The sequence below is a fragment of the Nothoprocta perdicaria genome, unplaced genomic scaffold (assembly GCF_003342845.1).
Source record: "Nothoprocta perdicaria isolate Ctin4 unplaced genomic scaffold, notPer1 scaffold_11, whole genome shotgun sequence".
NCBI lineage: Eukaryota > Metazoa > Chordata > Aves > Tinamiformes > Tinamidae > Nothoprocta > Nothoprocta perdicaria.
The window spans coordinates 5,148,903-5,168,981 of NW_020454205.1; the positions used below are offsets into that span (position 1 = coordinate 5,148,903).

A 20,079-nucleotide genomic window follows, 5' to 3' on the forward strand; every position below is an offset into this window, starting at 1 on the left:
TCCCTCTTTTTAAAGCAGAATTTCTTTTCCTTCTATATATTTATTGTTTTTTTAAAGTAAGCTATGAATATTATTAACAGGAGATTATAGGAAACTTCCCATTTATAGCATGACTTTTTGAGGGGAGTTGAAAGGGAAGATCTGGTGCAGTAGGTATTTCGAGAGTAATAGCTCAGTAATGAAGTGTCTGAGGCAAGAAATAGGAAACCATTTGTATAGAGTAAAATACTAACGAGTGTCAGTGGCTGTGCCAGGGGTTTCACACAATGTTTTCTTGTCTGATTCATAGGACGAAGGCACATCGGTTAGCACCCATAGACTGGCACTTACAATGCTGATCAAAATTGTCAAATCTCTGGGTTGTGCCTATGGTTGTGGAGAAGGACACCGAGGGCTCTCTGGAGATCGCCTGAGACACCAGGTATTCCGGGAGAATGTAAGAAAATTAAAGCTCATTAAAGTGTTCTCCTTGTATTTCTGACATCAGCTGCCTGAGATCGCTGTCTGCACCCTCTGTAGTTTCCTGTATACTAGCAGTAGATCTGTTGCTGTTTGTCCCAGCTCACAGACTGTGGTGCAGCCCAGCCGAAGCAGATTTTCAGCTATCTTCTTACCTTCCAGGCTCTTGGGCTTGCCCAGCGTATGCCTGAGGCCCAGGTTGCTTCTGAGTACACCAGCGGATGGCGTAGCTGGAAAGAGACAAATGCATGGGAGCCTAGCTCCTCTGTGGGGTAGTGTAAGTCATTCTGACATCGACAGCACCCCAGTAGACTGTTTAGAAGAGAAATGGCTATTTTGAGTTGCATATCAGAAATCATAAGTCCAAGGTGTAGCTGTGTTCACCTTAGGCTGATTATGACCAACTGCTGCTGGGCTGCTCCATCAGCTCCTGATAGTTGGAGTTCACTGTGTGTGCAGGCATGTTCACTAGGCAAAAGGAGGTAGAAGACTTGTGCTTTAGGGAAGGGCAGTGAGCTTGGTTGCATTTGATTCCTGACATTTGATTCTGCCCAGATTATAACAGTAGAAGTTCCCAGGCCGTAGTCCAGACTTCTGACTCGTCCAGAAGTAGTTTGAGTATAGGTCTTGAGAATCCCCCTGAGATTAGTCCAGAGCACTGTCAAAGTTGTCTCTAGCACGTGCTTCTTCCTCACTTTCTGTACTTGCAGCAGTGAGCATTCCTGATGTCTATAATGAGAATTTTCCCTGTGTTCATCTATGGTGAGGGTGGGAGCCAGGTATTTCTCTTTGGTGAGTCTGAGCCATGCCAATGGCGCTATAATTTGGTTCTGGGCTCTAAGCAAGCTTGCTAAGAAGTGGATCCACTGTCTCTATATCATGCAGCATTTTTCTGTTAGCTACACTTTTTGATAATGAGGAGACTGCAGTAAAGTCAGTTCTGGACACAATGGGACAGTCTGGGCTAGGAGTCCCAATAATAACAGCAGAAAGGTTCTATGCAGAGCACTGGTTCATCAGTGTGACATTTAGTCGCACTGTGTTGGCGCTAACAAACATCAAGGCCTATGCATAACATTAAACATAAACAGGCCTCTTGAAGCCAAGGGTTTTATAAGGACTCATTGAATTGAGGTCTTTATGCAACAAGGTTTTACTACAGTTTTAGGTCTGCTGCTTTTTTTCTGTGTGTTTGTCTGTGCAGACTGCTTTGCTTGTACCATTTGTGTTGTCTGCATGCACTATTGCATGTCTGAGTTCCCTGAAAAGCTGAGCACCCTTTTGTAGGTAGTAGGAAGAGAACATGATCCCCACAGAGCTGATATGTCAGACTTCTGATGGGGTTCCTTTGGGATGGGTACTTTGCACTAAGAAGTAGACAATTTGTAGCTTTTAAATGAAAACTTAGTTTGCGTAGTGTAAATTGATCACTGGGAGCAGGTTCAAGAAATGGATGAGGTCTGAGCTATAGGCTGTATAGCTATGAGCGACCTGAGGCTGAGAACCTGTTTCACCAGGGCAGTAAATCATGAATCATGTGCTGTGTTCCTATTTCCTTTATGTTCAGTGAGATTTTACTCCTCTAGGTAAAAGATGGGAAGGAAAGGCAATGAGACCTGACTGGGAGAGACTTTAGCATACCACCACCTCCAAGCACTGGCACCCACTCTGGTGTGGTGCTTCCTTGTGCTGAATTTCTTGTTTGCTTCAGATATAAGTCCTGTTACAGGACCTGAACCTTCTGACTAGGTGAGGTTACTTTAGAGAGCACAGTGGAGAACTGTCAAAGCAAGAGCAAAAAAACAGGACCACAAGATATTCTACTTCTGTTAACAAAACTTGAATATGTACTTCATGCAGTTTGATTTGATGAATGTCATTGCAGGCTCAGAATTGCCTCACAAAGCTGTACAAACTGGATAAGATGCAGTTCCGGCAGACCATGAGAGATTATGTGAACAGGGATTCTCTCAATAATGTGGTGGATTTCCTGCATGCCCTACTGGGATTCTGCATGGAACCAGTCACTGACAGTAAGTATAGTAATCTGTATTTCTATCATCAGATTGCAGCCATCAAATTTTCAGCTAGATAGTTCAGCATAATTCCAGCAAAGGAGCTGGAAACCCTCCGATTTGACTACTCAGTGATCTGGCCTAGATATCTGCACTACCTAATAGAGCTAAAATTGAGGGCCTCTTTTGATTCAGCCTACCTGCTGTTTGTGGCTTCACAAAGAGAATATTTTCCCTTGTCTGTGCTTCAGGCATGAACTTTTCTGCTTCATGACATGACCCGGTGCCAGCTGGAATTGCCTGTAAAATTGAGGGTTTATTCTGAGTGGAGATATAATTGAGCATTAAAACCCTCTGCAGTGCTGCATATGAGGCAGAGCAAGAACAGATTCTATAAAACAGGGAATGAGCACACTGAAGCACATGCCTCTGCAGTATGAGTCTCAGTGTGTATATAGGAGTATATTTTCTTCTTTTTTTCCTGTTAGGAAAATGATTACAGATGCTATTAGAAGGACCAAGTATATATGTTTGATCACTACGTACAGCAACAGTTAGTAGTGGTTGTTTGCAATACTGGAATACCTGCTCTAAAGTCTGAAAGTCTAACTGGTCTTTTAGTCTATTTCTGATCCCAGTGTTTCAAAGAGAACCTAAAGAGGAACTATGTAGCAGGCTTTTGTGAAGAGAATGCCCCTAGAAAGTTTTGCCTAGTATTCATCAATTATTGATTGGCTTATGTTTTGAAGCCTGGCAGCCCATGCTTTTGAAAGTCTTTCTTCTCAGCTAATAAAACCAGGGTTGCTCTTGTTATCTGTGCAAATGTGTAATTTTTTTTTTGTTGTTCTTCAAATCATTCTCAGAGCTTGACCTCTTTGGGTACGTTTGGAGAACAGCATTTTTCAAATTCAGAAGATTTTCCTTTCATGGGCATGAAGTTTGCCACTTTTCAGTTTAGTCAGGCAACCTTTGTTCTTTAGAAACAGTAAACATGAAAGCTGGAGATATTGTTCAAATGTAGTGTGTTATTTTGTACATCTCGAGATGAGAGGTAAGGATAAAGGAAAGCTGAACTGACCCTGATCTTTTCAGTCCATTTTCATACAAGAATCATTTCTGGGAAGATCCATCCTTCTCATTTATGATACCCTTCCATTCAGCTGTGTTATCTATGGATATAAATCTGCATTTATCTATATGTATGAGTATATACCTGCTTTTATCCAGTGTATCTGAATACCTTTACATGTGTCTTTAAGACATCTGTTTTAAATTGCTTTTCACAAAAGGAGCTTGCTTGTGTTTGAATTTTACAGACAAAGCTGGATTTGGGAATAACTTTACCACAGTGGACAACAAGTCAACAGCCCAGAATGTAGAAGGTATAATTGTCAGCGCCATGTTCAAATCGTTGATCACTCGCTGTGCTTCCACAACACATGAACTGCACAGCCCAGAAAACCTGGTAAGCACTTGACCTTGTGCTTGCAAAGTTACCTTTTCACTTGAGTGTCCCCAGTAAGGTTTTAGAGTCTAGACATGTCCCATGGGCATAGCAAGCTATGCAGTCATGGCTGAAACATGAGAAAAATGCCATGCTTATCCTTCCTTATGCCTCTTATTCTTCCTGTGTGAGAGCTGACGGAGCCAAAGTAAACTTGCATCCTCTGAGTCATAGTTTCTTCTGTGTTCAAGCAGTCACTTCGGTGTTTTTTCCCCTCAACTTGACCATTTCCCAGTGGATTAGTAGGATTTGGCTGGAATAAGAGACTAATGAAAAGATCACAGACAGCATAAATGAACTTTCAGAGAAGATAAAGCCAGTTTATTTCCTAGTTCCTATTAGAATCCCCACATCATGTGCCTTTAGTGGGCCAGATCCTTGAACCAGTAGAGGATATGGCTCACCAGTGGTGGACTGTTTGAGCTTCCTAACAGCAACTTGGTAGAACCTCCCAGGACTGAGGCCTGTGTTCGTGTCCTAAGCATGTAGAACAGAGTAAGGTGCAACTGGCCCCTGGCTGTGTGCAGCTTTGAAATCAGTTGTGTTTGATGTCTTACTGAAGAAGAGTCTTAATCAGTATACAGATAGAATTATCTGTTCTTTTTTTACTGAGTGTTGGCTGCAAAATTTCTATTTGGAAATTTTCAGAATAATCCATCATTTTTAAGGGAGTTTGTGGATCAGAAGTTAGGCCTTCTAAAAGTCTTTTCTTCATCCACTTGCCCCTAGACATAGTGATGACCTTGGCACATCGTGATGTGGGTGAACGTTTGGAACTAAAAATAAACTTGAATGTAGGAGTAGTTTGGGGAATGAGTGAGTCATTTCTCTTCCCATAATGTAGAGCACTAAAATAATTAAGAAAAAAATCCCCAAACACCTACAGATTTTGAAACAAAACATGCAATTTCTTATACTCTGATTCTTTTTTTCTGCCTTCATTTTGCTTTTTTTTCTCATTGCTTCTTCACAAACTGCAGGCTGTCTTCTCTTTCGCTCTCATTAACCAGGGCTTGTACTGCGATATCCGACAGCTGGTGCAGTTTATCAAGGAGGCTCATGGGAATGTCTTTCGGAGAGTAGCACTCAGCGCCCTCTTGGACAGTGCTGAAAAGTTAATACCAGGGAAGAAAACAGAAGAAACCGAGCAAGAGCCGAAACCATCTGGGAGCAAAAGGTTGGTGTTTGGGAAGGAAAAAGCAAATGACAGACTTGCCTATGGCTCTATGAGGCTCTATGAGGCTCTATGATGACATCCGCTGAACTCAAATCTAGGAAGTCTGAGGGTGTAGCTTGGCAGCAGTCTCCCTTAAAATTGAATGAATTGAGGCAGTCTTAAATTTGCATCAAAAAAATTTAACCCTTGTACACAGGAGACATCAGAGAACAACACAGTGGAAACACTGGGAGGAAGAAGGTAAGAGAAATAAGAAGCCAAGTGTCAGTCCTGCAACACTTGGCAGCATAGTTTTTAAGTGCATTGTATCCTAGGAGAGGTTAGAGTTGTTTATCTGACAGATGAATCCTGATGTGCATAACAAGGCCCCAAAAAATGTAAAGCTGACATGCTTTATCACAAAGAAAATTTCTCATGCTTTTTGAGGCTTGTCATTTTACAATGTAGGGAAATTTTGTTAGTGTCAGAAAGAGTTGAAAAACTCATTTAAGACTTGCACTGACTTCAGAGAACTGGTGCATATTTGATGAGTAACATATTTGAAGGAAATAAGATGCTACAAAGAGGGTATATAACTCTGAGGTTGTTATGTTATTCAGTAGAGCCAGTTTCAGTGTCCTGTAGGTAGGTGATAATTACAAGATGGAGCATCCATTTGCTGTAGCTGATGATTTACATTGTCTGTGTAGATCCGAGGTGGGAAGCATCATTATTGACAAAGGTCAGGCATCAGCTGCCCCTGATGAATGTCGTAGTTACATCTCAAGCCGTCCAATGCAAACTCCAGAACAGTAAGTAAATATTGAATAACTTGACTACATTATTTCTGGCAGCTTTCACAGTGTTAGTGCAAGTGGGCAGGGCAACAAGGACTCTTCTCTTTGGATCAAAGAACAACAGTTTGGTTTGCAACTGTGCAGATATCTGCAGCTACGTAGATCATCCATTCAGGAGCTGCTGGTTTAGACCCAGCAGGTGCCTGTTTTTAGTGCTGCCAGGTGGAGCTTGTTTGATTTTGGTGGGGAACCATTTGAGATTCTTAAGCAAGGCTGCAATAGTTTTGCTATGAATAAGATGTTAATTCTTAGAGATCTTATCACAGCTGTTCCCTATACTCTGCACTTTTGGGGAGTGATTTCATTGATTTTTGACTTCAAGCTGTTGCAAGGGTATTCATTTTTTGCTGCATCCCAAAAATTAGCCTACTGCTTGCTTTAACAGTTCCCTTAATCAATGAAACGATCTCTGCAAATTCTGCAATTTAGTACTGAAATAAATTTAATCAATATTCTGAGGAATTAAAGAAGATTTTCTAAATAGTCACTGGTCTTCTAACAAAGTTTGGACTAGTCATTTAACAACTTCGTGCCTTTAAATGCCCATATGTCTTGCTAAATTGCTTTGAGTTGCCCTGTTGGAAGACATTGCACAGAGGCCCAGAACTCTATATTATGTGTTCTCTTGTTGAACTGAGCTTGCAAAGTCTCACTGTTGCTGAAATTGCAAGAACACTCTTTACTGCTCTGCAGAGTTAGAGCAAGCTGTTCTGCGCTAAGCCTTGCCACAACCATGGAATATCTCAAGATTATAGCAAAATATACTGTTCTCATTCCAGTACAGTAGTGAGAGCTAGGACTGCAACAGGTTCTTAAATGGCCAGCATGAAGTCCAAAAGATCTTTAGTACGCATGCTTGTGAGAGGCAGCAGCGTAGGCTTGCCCAGTATGGGTCATTTTGACCTAAAGAAGATGACTTGTTTTTCACTTGCAGCAGCTAAAAATTGGAATGACCTGCTCAGCGGGCAAGCTCCTTGTGTAGAAAGAATGGTTATTTTGTGCCTTGAAATACATCAGGCATGTGGTTGGACTTATTTATGTCCCACTGAGAAGAGCATGCTCTTCAAATTTTTGAATTCAAAATGTGTTTAAAAAAAAAAAAAAAAACCTCAAAGAACCCAGAGGTCAGTTAGGGGACTTAGGAGAGAGAGGCCTCATTTCCACTTTCATGCTTTTTTGCGTCTTTTCTTCCAGTGATGAGCAAATCCAAGGGGCTGTTCTGGGACGCAAGGACTTCTGGCGAAAGATGTTCAAGTCGCAGAGTGCAGCAAGTGACACAAGCAGCCAATCCGAGCAGGACACGTCCGAGTGCACCACTGCTCACTCTGGAACAACCACCGACAGGCGCTCCCGCTCCCGTTCCCGACGAATCTCCCTCCGAAAGAAACTCAAACTCCCTATAGGTAAATGTATGTCTCTTCATATTCTATATACATACTGCATGTGAGAGAAACGCAGATAATATATTTGTCTTAAGATACATGTATCTCACTCCTTGCTGTCCAAATGTACCATATATTCTCCAATGGGAAGCTGGAAAATGTCACTCATCCCACTTTACAGATGGGGAGCTGAGGCAGAGGGGAACATAAGCAATTTGCCTAAGATAATGAAAGGTCCCTGGCAAATCAGAATACTGAATCCATGTTTCTGTAGTGGTAGGCTAGCACCCCAAACTCCCAGGCATTATTCCTTGCTGTGGAAGAGAAATATTCCAGGTAGCATTTAATAGATAAAGAAGAATACTTCCTTTACAAAATCCTGCCTTGCGTGATAGTTAATGCACGTAAAATGAAGAGGCTGCCTTCCCATTTCCTCCCATTTTCCCATATCCTAGCATGGCCAATTCAGAGAAATATGCTAGAACTGCTGATAGATTTTGCCTGGAAGCATTTTCAGAATTGTCCTTTGTGGCTCATTCTGCAACAGGGAACTGGCTGAAGCGTTCATCCCTCTCTGGCCTTGCTGATGGTGTGGAAGATCTCCTAGATATCAGCTCTGTTGACCGCCTATCTTTCATCAGGCAGAGTTCAAAGGTAAATGTGTTAAGAGAGAGTCTTTGGAACAGATTGCTATAGGAATTTGATATTGGACTGTTGTGTCCTTAGCAAAGAGAGGGAGTCTTCAATTTTAGATACAGATTCACTTCCCAGAGTCAAGATATGTGTTGGATACTGAAAGACCTCTGGGTAAGGACAGTAAGGAAAGACATCTTCCCAGAAAAGGAACACTGTATCACTGCTGTTCCCTGCAAGCGAGAACATTGTGTTTTTTTCTATACTCCTATCTCCTCTGCATTCCAGTCACTGCAAATTCAAAGAGCCTATGTTTTGTGTAGTGGAGTATATTCATTCTTTAACTATTTCATTATTCCCTTTCTTCTGTGCAAAGATTCTCCAGAGCTCCATGGTTTGCCATTCCATATTGCAGGATTTTCAAATTCTGCCCTTCCCAAAATATCTGTGTGTTTGCGTGCCTCAGGCAAAGTACATGTTGTCTCCTCCAGTGCCATGTGAGAAAGAGCATTCTTGTGGAAAGTGGCAGCTTTTTCCCTTACTTTAAAATAAGGGAGGTATTGTCTGGAGACAGGCCACCAATGGAATCCTTCAGTGTTTTTGAATATATGGTCTAATGTTTTCTTTACTGTATAACAATAGAAAAACAGAAAGGAGAAGCTTTAATGAAGCACAGACAGTATAATGATGAACTGTATGCAGTTGTCTGGGTATGTGGGAGATGGAAGATGACACTTACCTGAAAGGGTAATGACGTATGAATAAGGAACACAGTCCCAAGATATTATGGTTCTATCAGGAGAAACATTGGAGCTGATTCTCTGCATGAAGGACATGGTGTTGGAGACCAGCGTGTAAGTAGCTTCCTGAAGACTCTTCTGGAATCTGCAGAAGTCTAGGTTAAAGCTGTGGTGTACTTGTCCATCTGTTTTGGTTCACCGAGAGGGAAGTGTAGGTCCTGTTACTGCATTTAGGGTTTAATGGCAGATCATAATGCTCCTTCCTCTTTGTGTCTTTACCAGCCTCTTGTGAAAGACCAATCTGTTAAGTAGAAAGCTTAGAAAACAGAGCTTCAGCATGTCTGCACTCATGCAGAGCCACTTGTGTTGTGCACTTGTGCAAAGCCTCCTGTAGATGCTGTGTGTCTAGGCAAGGCCGAGCAGGAGGTGGTGGTAGCCTGGAGTACCATGACTTGGCCATCTGTTTTTGCACAGGTGAAGTTTACCAGTGCAGTGAAACTCTCCGAAGGAGGGGGGCCAGGAGGTGGCCTGGACAACGGTCGAGACGAAGAGGAGAATTTCTTCAAGCGTCTTGGTAAATGGCGCACCTGCCGAAGACACCCATCCAAGCTTCATCACACAGAAGAAAAAGATGGTTAGAAATCAGGGTTCTCGTCTCCTCCTTTTCTTTCTTTTTATCTTTCTTTTTTTTTTTTTTTAATCTTTCTTTCTGTATTTTGCCCCTTTCCCTTTTCTCCTGCTTTCTCCATAGTTTTTGTATCCATTCTAGCCTTCTCCAACTTTTCAGTCTTTGTAACTGTTTTCTTTCCCTTCCTTCTCTCCTTTGTTTTGGTTTAGAAGAAACGCTAGCAAAATAGAAGTCTTAAAACAAAAAATCATATCTACCCAAATAAATTAAGCAAATATGACATTTGGGCCTTTTGAATCAAATTGAATTTGATCAACATATTTGAAAAATTAATGTTTGCTTCAAAGCACTGATTCAGTTCAAAATTAGATGTGTAAATCTTTCATTGCCTAATATAATGATGGGTGTTCCATCATTTTTTTGTTTTTTTTCAATTTGTGACCATTTGACAGTTTTAGCTAAGATCAGCACTGATGAAATGGAAAACCCTGCGCAAACCTTGTTATAATTATCTCTTTTCTTCTGTGTTTGCATGTCTAGTGTCTGCATACCATTCGTTACAGATGCTGTCCCTTTTTCTTAGCACACAGCATAACAATAACAACTAATTCTCCTTTCTAAAGAAGTATACTTAATTGCAGTGCATTTTTTTAAAGTCAGCGATGTTTAAAAAGTGCCTTTATAAATAATACAAGGTCATGATATATTCTGTTTTCAAATGTCATGCAGCCATTCATACATTCATGTCCTCAGCTCAGAGCTCTCATCCTTGTTGCCAGGGAGACAACCTTGTCTTCAAGTTCTGTTGCTGTTCATTTAAAACAAACAAAAAAAGCACCTCCTAAATCTACTAAAGGAATAGATTTTTGCCTTGGTTTATGCAGCTTTACAGTTTATTCCCTCCTCTGGCATTATGTTTTTTATTCTGTGGCACTGCAATGTATGTATTTCACCATCATCTGTCCCAGGCCTGCAGTGTGATGCACGTAAGTCATTGTTCAGGCATGTGAGAGTAGCAGAGTATGAGCACATCTTGCCAGTGTTCACTGCTCATCATTCACCACTGCAGAAACACTGGTGATGGTTTTAAAGCAACTCCAAGTGAATGTGATTGTTCCTTAAGAGACATGCCAGACCAGCAACCTGTTCTTTGTGGCTGAAGGTGGGTACTGTCACAGTGGGAACTCAGTGTGCTGTGTTCCTCATCTGCTACTTTGTGCTGAAGTAGAATGTAAATGCTTCCTCCACCTTTAACCATAGCTCTCACAGGGAACAAGCAGTTGAAGGACAATATTATGACCTTTAAACTGCTGCAGCTGTTTCTACAGTGCTCATGTGGTGGTGTTCATATTTTCTTGCAGGAAGTATTCTTTTAAAAATATTTCTAATCCTTTTAAGTAAATTCATACTGGTGTAAAATTGTGTCCAGAGTTCCCATATTCCTGATTCAATGGCACGGGTTTAAGCTGGATGCTGTGAGCAGCAATAGCCTTGTTCAGTATGTGTGGCACGTTACATCTGTACAAAACGAAGACAACACACCAGTTATTCTGTGCCTTTGGAATTAACATCAGACTTTATATTTATGAGGAGACTTTGAGTCCTCTCTCATATTCCCATGAGAGATGTATGTGATGTGCTTGGTTTTGACATATGTCAAATACTATGATAAAAGTAATGCAATGGACAGAGACCCTCCTATGTGAATATGAAAAACAGGCAAATTGTCCATTGATGTCGACAGTGAGTGTAGGGCTGTTGCCTGGGAGTTGATATCAAGTTTGATATCAGAAGTTTCTTGAGAGTGGATGGGCATCAGGGACCTCAAGGTCTCGTCTTGGATGTGTTCTTTGGGATGTGTTCAGCCTTCCTCTTCTTGTCATAGGTGGTGCTATGGCCATTGCTGTGCTTGTGCTTTTTTGTGTGGTTCTTCTTCCTGTGTTTTTCTTTTTAATATTGTAGAACAAGTTTAAAAAGAAAAAAAGAAATTGAAAAAAAACAGTGCAGAAAAAAAAGCACAATAAATATAGAATAATTTGTCACATGATTTAGGGATTGTAGTCATCATCATGGTATAGCATTGAGACCACTGGAATTTGTGTCAGATATGTATGCGTGTGTGTATATATATTAAAATATATAAAAACCTGATATATATGCATACATATATATAAAACACATAAATATATGCATATTTATGCATAGCTAAATATTTTCTTGAATGATCTTCTTACTAAGAACACCACATATACACAGAAGTGAGTAGCAATAGCTTTTTTGAGAGCCTTGACATTTCTTCAGGCAATTACTGAAAGCAATCTGGGTGACCTTAGAGGTTGCTCAAGCCGCACAGCACAGCTGAATTACAGCATGAGGCCTGCTCTGAGGGATGAGCTCACATTTACCCAAGAAGCGATTGCAAGGTGAGAGCTTCTTGGACGTGCAATATCCTCTTAGGCTAGGAACTGGTGGTCTCTGCTCACTGAGTGAAGCTGTCAGCAGCTCTGAGTCACACTAAGCCTCTGCAGTGCAGTGAGGGTTGCCCTGCTTGCAGCAAGACTCTTCCCCATGGGAGAGGGTGGCCCACAGATGCCTCTGCAGGGTTTTCCTGAAAAGCTTCAGCGAAGTGCAGGGTTGGAACTGTGATGGCCTGCAAAAGGCTGTAGAGATTGACTGTAGGCAGTCCTGCTGGCCCCAGAGAAGGTAAGGGGAGTTGTTGTCACTCACATAAATCCTCTGCTAGATCTTAATTATACTGGGGACTGGGGAACTGTTGACAGAAAGTCAAGTTTCTGTTCCTTATCTCATACAGATGCAGCTCTAGCATTAGCCCTGAATAGGAAATACTTGTCTGTTCCTGAAATAAACATGTTACAACAGCTATAGCAGGTGGGCTCAGACAGTGTGCTGCAGGTAATAGGTAAACAGGAGGGGCTGGGAAAAGCAAGGGAGATTGTGCCCACTTGTTTATGTAAGTGTTCTACCTGTCCTTTCTACTTTTTACATTTGTTTGTTTCATTTTTATGCAATATTTCCCAACATTTTGTTTACTGCAAAGCTATGTATACCCTCACTGGAGAGAAGGAAAAAAAAAAAAAGAAAAAAACTAAGAGGTACAGATCAACCTAAAGAGATCTCTTGAAATTCTGTCTTCAGCAGAAAAAAAGAAAAGATCCACATTGTCCTTTTTTTTGTTGCAACTTGTTTATAGTATGTAAGTGCTTCCCAAGTGATGCTGGGGAGTGAGATCTCAAATAGACTTCGAGTTTTTAGCCATTCCTCTTTCCTGGGGAAGAAGTAGCCGGAATCTTGTACAGCTGATATTTTGCCTCTTGTCTTCCGATGTTTAAAACTGTGAACCCTTTATTTGGTGTTCTGCTCTTCAGTGTTTTACCCTTTGTTATTTTGTAAGCTTTTATACTTTCACATGCCAACGGGGACAGTATTATGGATAACGAGGAAAAGCCCAGAAGCTGGGCCGTTCTTGTTTTGGTCAGCCACCATGGCCTATTTCTGAACTCAATAAGTAGCAGTTAAAATCAGGCTTGGAAGAAGTTCGGGGGGTGGGGAGCTACCTTGATTTTCAGAAGCAACTCTTATGTGGAGTCTTTTCATCTCGAAGTATTCAAGGCATTTCAAGGAGAGAGGTTGCATGTTTTGAGTCCAGTCTTTGGGTGTTCTGCTCCTTGCAGGAGTTATTAAAGGTATTTTTTAAGAATTAAAAAGATAGCGTTTGATTCCCATGTAGAACATTTGTAGTTTTTGCTGCTGATTTTTCTGTCCCACCAGATAGTATGATACTATTAAATTAATACATAAGAAATAAGGTTTAATAATGCTACAATATCAAGGGAGATTAGAGACTGGTAAAAAAGTAAGACAGCAGATTATTCAGGAATAAAAGAGATGGTAAGGCTTCCATTTTGTGTTGAAGAGGTGGACCCATTCCTAAACTTCCATGCCGTGTACAGTGGAATAGTTTTGAGCAGGCATCCATATGACTAAGATCAGATTCTGGTGTGCTGTATGCCTCTCACTCAAGTCATGAATGCTCTAAAAAATACCCCTCTTACCCTGAAAATAGCATATTAAGGTAAGGAAAGGGTTTGGACTAAAATTGTACTCATCAGGATTTTTGTGCCACTTTTTTTTATTGGTGAGAGACTGTGTTCCCTTCTCCCTCCCTCCCTGCATCCCCTCTCTGCTCCCTGCCTCTTTAGGTTGCCATAGCTTTGATGATCACTTGACCTCCAACCAAGAAGGGGGAAAATCCAAGAATGTTGTCAACCTGGGAGCAATCCGCCAAGGCATGAAGCGCTTCCAGTTTCTCCTGAACTGCTGTGAACCAGGCACTATCCCTGATGCCTCCATTTTGGCAGCAGCCCTAGATCTTGTAAGTCCTTCACTGATGCATTTTTCACCTGATGAGTCAGAGTATGTGCATATGTGGTGGTCCATTCTTGTTCACTAGTGTTGGCCATGCCCACACAGCATTTGGATAAAGCTTTACCTGGTGGTGGCCTTATGAGCTGGAGATTTAGTATCTGCAGCTGGATGAGTATGCAGAAAAAATGAATCTTTTTATTATATGACTCCTGATAACCAGATTATAACTAGCACGAAAGTTTTGTTGCTGAACATAATTTTGTTCATAGTCATTCAGCTGCTGCTTCTAGTGCCAATACTAAGCAATAGGATAAAGAATGAAGACTGGCTCACTATCTGGAGAAGGATGGCAATTCCACCCAGCATTCTGTTAGTGTTAAATGAATTAGACAGCACTGAGCTATCAGTCACTGGAGCCAGTGAGTAGAAAACCCCCGAATACCGGAATGGGCATGCTGTTAAATACAAATACAGCTAATTTGCAGGTCCACATCAAACAAGTGACACAAGCTCAGTCCATCCTTCCTGACACAGATGTTTTCTTCCACATCTCTCTGCTTTTCCTGCAGCTACTCTTTTCTTATTTTGTTAACAGTCCCTCCAATCTCTAGAGCAGTAACTCTCAGCCTGTAGTCACAGAGCGGTGGGGTCTATGAAATGGGTTTTGGAAGGTGTGGCAAAGACTGCTAAGTCAGTAACTTCTCAGCACAGTGGTCTTCCACCTTCTTAAATGTTTAAATACCTACAGACTGAAGCAGGTTGACAGCTACTGCCCTAAGGCTATTTACTTTCTCTCTGTGCTTTTGTCTCCCCAGCTCTCACATCTTTGGCACCTTTTGCTTACATTCGTGGGATTAGTGGTTTTCTTTTTTTTCTTTTTTTTCTTTTTTTTCTTTTTTTTCTTTTTTTTCTTTTTTCAGTTTTTTTGCTTACTGCTGGTGTTACTGGACTCTCCTATTCTGCTAGTGTGGTGCTGCTGCTGTGTCTTTTTCAGGTCTAGGGAGGATTTACTCTTTGCATACTGCCACTGTATACATTCTGCTTAACTTTGCACCCCTACGCTGCAAGTCCAATCTGCATTAATACTGTCTGAAAGTCACTGTTGTTCTCTGTCCACAGTCAGCTTTATTATTTTGACTGGTTCCCCTCTATCTTCCAGCAGCCCATGGTCTTCACTAGTGCCTACCTTGGTATTGGTTGGCCCTTGGGCTGTGGACGTGGTGGCTCATACAAAAGCCTGTCTTTCTCACCCTCAGGAGTGATTTCAACCAGCGAAGTCTGTTATGAGCTGGGAAGGCTTCCTAGAAGCAGTCATGCCTGCTGTGTATCCTGCACAAAGGCAGCTTTATTCTCCAAGACTGTCATGTTGTTGTTGTGGAATCTAAATTAACAACACAATGTGTGAGGTGCATGGGCAGAGAGGAGCTGCAATATGTCACTAAGATCCCGATGGGGATGTGGCACTCTGGGTATGCTGATAAACCAGACTGTAAACCATGAATTGGTAGTGATGTGCCTGTTGCCTGAAAATTTCTTGTTTATTTTTCAAATGTGCCACATGCTTAAGCCAAAGGTCAACTTATTCTGTGCCCATGTGTGAAATCAACTGCAAAGCAAGTGGTGGTGGTGAATTTCTTGAATGTCCTTCCTGACCTCCGGAGATGACTTCCAAAAGGGACTTTCATAGTTTCCTTTCCAGTGAATGATACAGAGGGCTTTGGTGAGGGGCTTAATTGTAAAGGTACCTGTTTGTGGCCAGAACTCATGGTAAGGGGGCATCTTTCGTAAGGCTAGATATGGAATCTAATTTGGATGTGGTTTTTGTATGTTACTTTGCAAGAAGGCATTTAAAGTAATTAGAATAGAAATATTTATAGTCAATAAAATAGTATTGATTTCACTGTAGCTTCTGCAAATAGGAAAATGTTATGTAAAAAGTATATTATGTTGCATTCCTTATACACGGACAAGTACTTTCATGTGTGTAAGTCGCTAGATAAAGCTGCCTTGAATAGCTTACCCCATTAGAGGATATGCACCAAGTGGATCTATGTGGAACAAAGCAGAAATTATTAACAGTGATTGAAATATGTAGACACCTTCTCCACTTATTGTCTTTCACCATGTACTCCTTGTAACAGCAGCATTCTGAGAAAGAGGCAATTTAAACTCCAGTCTGTCATTTCAGTGATCATGAACTGGACACCTTCTCTATGTTTTCTAATCATATTGCCTGCATATATTCTCTGAACTGAGAGAGCGGCTGTATGCAGTTGTCTAATTTTGGAGGTTTGGATGTTAATGAGAGCTCAAATACCTGAGCTCAGAATTTCACAAGGCTTGCAGCTAAAGATTAAGGAAACTTAAAGATTAAGTGGGTAGACCACTTAAGTATCTGCTTGGCTGACATTTTGTCTACAAAGGATTGGAAATGTTGGAAGTTAAGTCACGTGCATTGTCATGAAGTCATTTTATTTGACCTAGTTGCTATGGCAACCCTTAAAGTAAAAGAAAGCAGTTCTCATTTCAGTTCTTAAGCTTTTTTAACATGGTTTTCAATGAACATTTTCACAAGAAATTTCATTCTTAAAGTGACGTGAAGATCTTTGATTAGTCTAGGTATTGTACAGATTTGAAACAGTGATTTAAGGGTATTATTAAAACAAAGGCTGCATCCTTTATGAAGGTAACGATTTATTTTATTTAACTGGAGGTTGCCTTTCAAGACAATATATAGGGACATCCTTCATTGAAATTTATAAAATTACAAGCGCTTTATGGCTTAGCAAATATCTAATAGCAGTTTCAAATACTTTGCAGACAGCTTGATATTTATCTCACCACCTGAAATTCAGACTTAGTAGTAATAAAATTAAATCTCTCTTTATAAGAAACTTTGGAAGTTGAAAGACGAGTGATACCATGTCTCGGTCTGTGGTCAAGTTTCCTCTCAGAGATCCAATAAATCCATGTCTGGCCTGGCGGAAAAATCTTGTTTTAAGTATCATAGAATAATTTATACTGGAAGAGATAGTCAGAGGTCATCAAGTCCAGCCCTCTGCTAAAAATAAGTCTTAATTATAATTAACTTTCTCTGGGAAACCTCTTCCTGCATTTGTTCACTCTCATAGTAAACCATTTTTTAACAAAAATCTCACTGGGATTTCCCATGTTTCAACTTGGGTCTCTTGCCTCTTGTCCTATCACTGTGCATATCCAAGAAAATTCTGGCTCTGGTTTTCTGTACCCTCTGGTTGGACATGGGTAGGCTGCAACAAGGCTTTCTCTTAGCCTTTTTAAGGCTGAACCAAGCCAGTTCTCTCAGACTCTCCTCCAGTGTGATGTTCTCCAGTCCCCTGACCACATTAGGGGCCCTCACTCAGACTTTCATGCCCTTTTCCATGGAGCAGCTGCCAGGGCAGTCAGCTCTAAGCTTTTGCTGTTGCAGGAGATATTTTATCCCACATGTAAGACTCTGCATTTGCTTATGCTTAACCTCATGAGGTTTTAGTCATGCATGTCCTCAGCTACTTCTCATGCCAGACTTACTTTATGACTAGGTATTCAACTAGCATTTTTGACAGTACTTGCATTTGCTTTATTTAGTTTCCAAGTAGGTTATTGATGTATTTCTGTTTTTTTTTCTCTCGTGTGAGGATATTGGCCCTTAGAAATGCATTTTTGTTTAAGGTACCTTGAAGAGGATAAGGAAGAGCACAATAAAACTACCATGGGCAAATTGGTCTCATAAAATTCATTGTCCTTGAAGAGAAAGACATACCTAAATGTTCTTTGGACATAAAACTCTCCGGAATCAAATGTACTTGACAGTAATGTCATGCTATAAAATTCTGGATTCATTCTTATATATCTCCCACCCAGGTCTTTACCTTTTCTGTTACTATCCATTCAAAAGCTTCGATAGGAGTACAACAATAGGAAATATTGTTAAGACAACAATGCAACAATGTACTTCAGTAGGAGTAAAACAATAGGAAATATTGTTGAAAAGGTAGATTCTTATTCATGGAAGCTTATACAGTGCAAAAACAATTTCCAAACAGCAAAGAGATATGGTAGATCTAATGCAGAAAGACTTTTGAATGGTTTCCTATGCAAAGGCAGTCTTGTGAGCATATTGCTGCTGTGCTGAGCTTTGACAGTGACCATGGTAACTTGTGTTCTTTTCAGCTATGTATCGCCTGCCTGATTCATTTATCTCCATTTGTGATGTGTTTCTCTGTGGTGTGAATCCATCCCTGTCCATTCTGTCACATCTTCATCTTTCTCTTGCTGCTGCTTCAGGTTGCTCTGAGCCTCAGGTAAGCAATGACAGGGAGCCCTGTGCCCTGTGATGTTGAGGACATCCTCCTTTACACACAGGGTCTTTTAGGTGTTTTTCATTTTGGAACTCCTGTATCAGGACCAATTATTCCTCCCCTTGCCCCCCATCCTACATAGCCTCCTTTATTTTAGTATTTAAGTACTTCCATAAGCTTTTTAACATGTATCTTTACAAGGCTCCTATATAGTAAGCAATTGTGACATTATTGTTAACTAAAATAGTAGATTAAGGCTGTGGCTTGATCTTCTCAGTGCTTACATGTCTCCAGGTGCGGATATAAGGTTTTACTCTCTAAAAATAAAACAAAATCCTCGCTTATCCTGTGTCCCATATTTCATGCGGGCAGCAAGTAGTTAGTGATGGTTTTCCCAAGTGCTAGGTAATGAGCTTTGCTTCTAGCTGTCCCTGAGTGTCTGACTTTGGATTTCTGTTATCCTGCTCATGAATTGTGTTAGAATCTTGGGCCAATTGTAATGTTATCCACGAGAACTGTTAGAAGATGTGTATTTTCTTCCCTCATTTGAATAAAACATGAACAAAAGCGGCAGCAGGAGGCTTCACAGGAAAGCAATTAGCATATGTGTTAAGGTGGACAAAACTTTGTTTTTTTGCCCAGTCCTCTAAAAAAGCATACTTTTTTTTTCAGTCTGTTAGTAGATGCATCTGACTAGAGGCTTATGTGTGCTGTAGAATTTCCTAAGGCAATTTCCAAACCTTTGGATTGTTGGTTCAAAATTTAATGCTTTGAACTTTGATTAAAGCACAGTTGCAGGCATTATTTAGTAATGCTCCACTGTCCCCCTGCCAATAATCAATCACTTTCAAATTCTTGTGTCTAATACTGAGCTTAAGGACTAAAGTGTCTAGTGCTTGCTAAGGCCAGTGAAGCTAGGCCAGTGAAAGTTTGTTGATTTACAGCAGTAAAACCAGATTTACACCTCTATATCTGATTGCTGTTAGTACAAAATATTACCCATTGTAATTTCAGCAAGTCTTCATTCATGCTTCTGCCCCAAAGCTGCAAAAGCAGAAATTAATCATGATATGCAAAAGCTAAGATTCACAGGCCTAAATTGGCATTTATGCAGAAGAAACCCCAACGCACTCCCCCAGTCAATGTCAGCTGCACGCTTCTCATTTTCACAAGTTACGTGGTTTCTGAAAGAAAGGTTTGTAGAAAGAGTGTGAAATAGAAGGCTGCTTATGAAGGGGCACTTTTTGCCCTCTAGTGGCTGAAGTAAATGTCACTGTAGAGTGTTCATGCAGCTTGGTTTTAACAGTGGAGATGAGACTCATGCACAGAGGGCTGAGATCCTGGTTTCAAATGGCTATGGGGAGGTTGCTCAGCCTGTGTGACTCCGTGGCAAGCTTGTGGAGCAGTCAAACCTCTAACATTGAGAGGGCTTTTTTGATTGCGTTTGTATTTAAGGTGATATTTTTCCAACATTTCAGGAAGCTCCTGTGGTGGCACGAGCAGCCCTGTTCCTTGAGTGTGCCCGCTTTGTTCACCGCTGTAATCGTGGCAACTGGCCTGAGTGGATGAAGGGCCACCATGTGAACATTACCAAGAAAGGCCTGTCCCGAGGACGTTCTCCTATTGTGGGCAACAAAAGGAACCAGAAGCTGCAGTGGAATGCAGCTAAGCTCTTCTACCAATGGGGTGATGTAAGTGTTTGATTCTCATCTACTCGCATTCAAAAATACAGCCAAATGTAACCATAACTGGATCATACATAGAGTTTAAGTACTAGTAAAATTGGACTCACAAGTCTCCTTTAAACTAGCACTTCACAGTCTGTCAGGATCAGCTGGTCTCCTAGCAAAAATGGACTATTTAAAGCTGTGACACTGGCCACTCTTGTTCAGTTTGACAGTTCATCTGGCCCACTGGCCTGGTTCCAGCACTTAACACATGGGAGTGCCTAATGAAAAGTAAGAGCATCTACAGCCATGAGAGAACAGTCGATATTCTTC

At 41.0% G+C, this 20,079-nt stretch overlaps 1 protein-coding gene across 1 annotated transcript in view; it reads left to right on the forward strand.

The window, feature by feature from the left end:
• The window catches only part of UNC80 (unc-80 homolog, NALCN channel complex subunit), a 107,627-nt gene that overhangs the window by 27,154 nt on the left and 60,394 nt on the right, over positions 1 to 20,079 (forward strand). The window contains exons 14-23 of the mRNA XM_026047473.1: positions 290 to 436; positions 2,345 to 2,492; positions 3,791 to 3,939; positions 4,989 to 5,155; positions 5,845 to 5,946; positions 7,186 to 7,400; positions 7,921 to 8,027; positions 9,221 to 9,320; positions 13,595 to 13,767; positions 19,558 to 19,770. Coding sequence (XP_025903258.1) covers positions 290 to 436; positions 2,345 to 2,492; positions 3,791 to 3,939; positions 4,989 to 5,155; positions 5,845 to 5,946; positions 7,186 to 7,400; positions 7,921 to 8,027; positions 9,221 to 9,320; positions 13,595 to 13,767; positions 19,558 to 19,770 — 1,521 coding nt within the window. The remainder of the gene's footprint in view (positions 1 to 289; positions 437 to 2,344; positions 2,493 to 3,790; positions 3,940 to 4,988; positions 5,156 to 5,844; positions 5,947 to 7,185; positions 7,401 to 7,920; positions 8,028 to 9,220; positions 9,321 to 13,594; positions 13,768 to 19,557; positions 19,771 to 20,079) is intronic.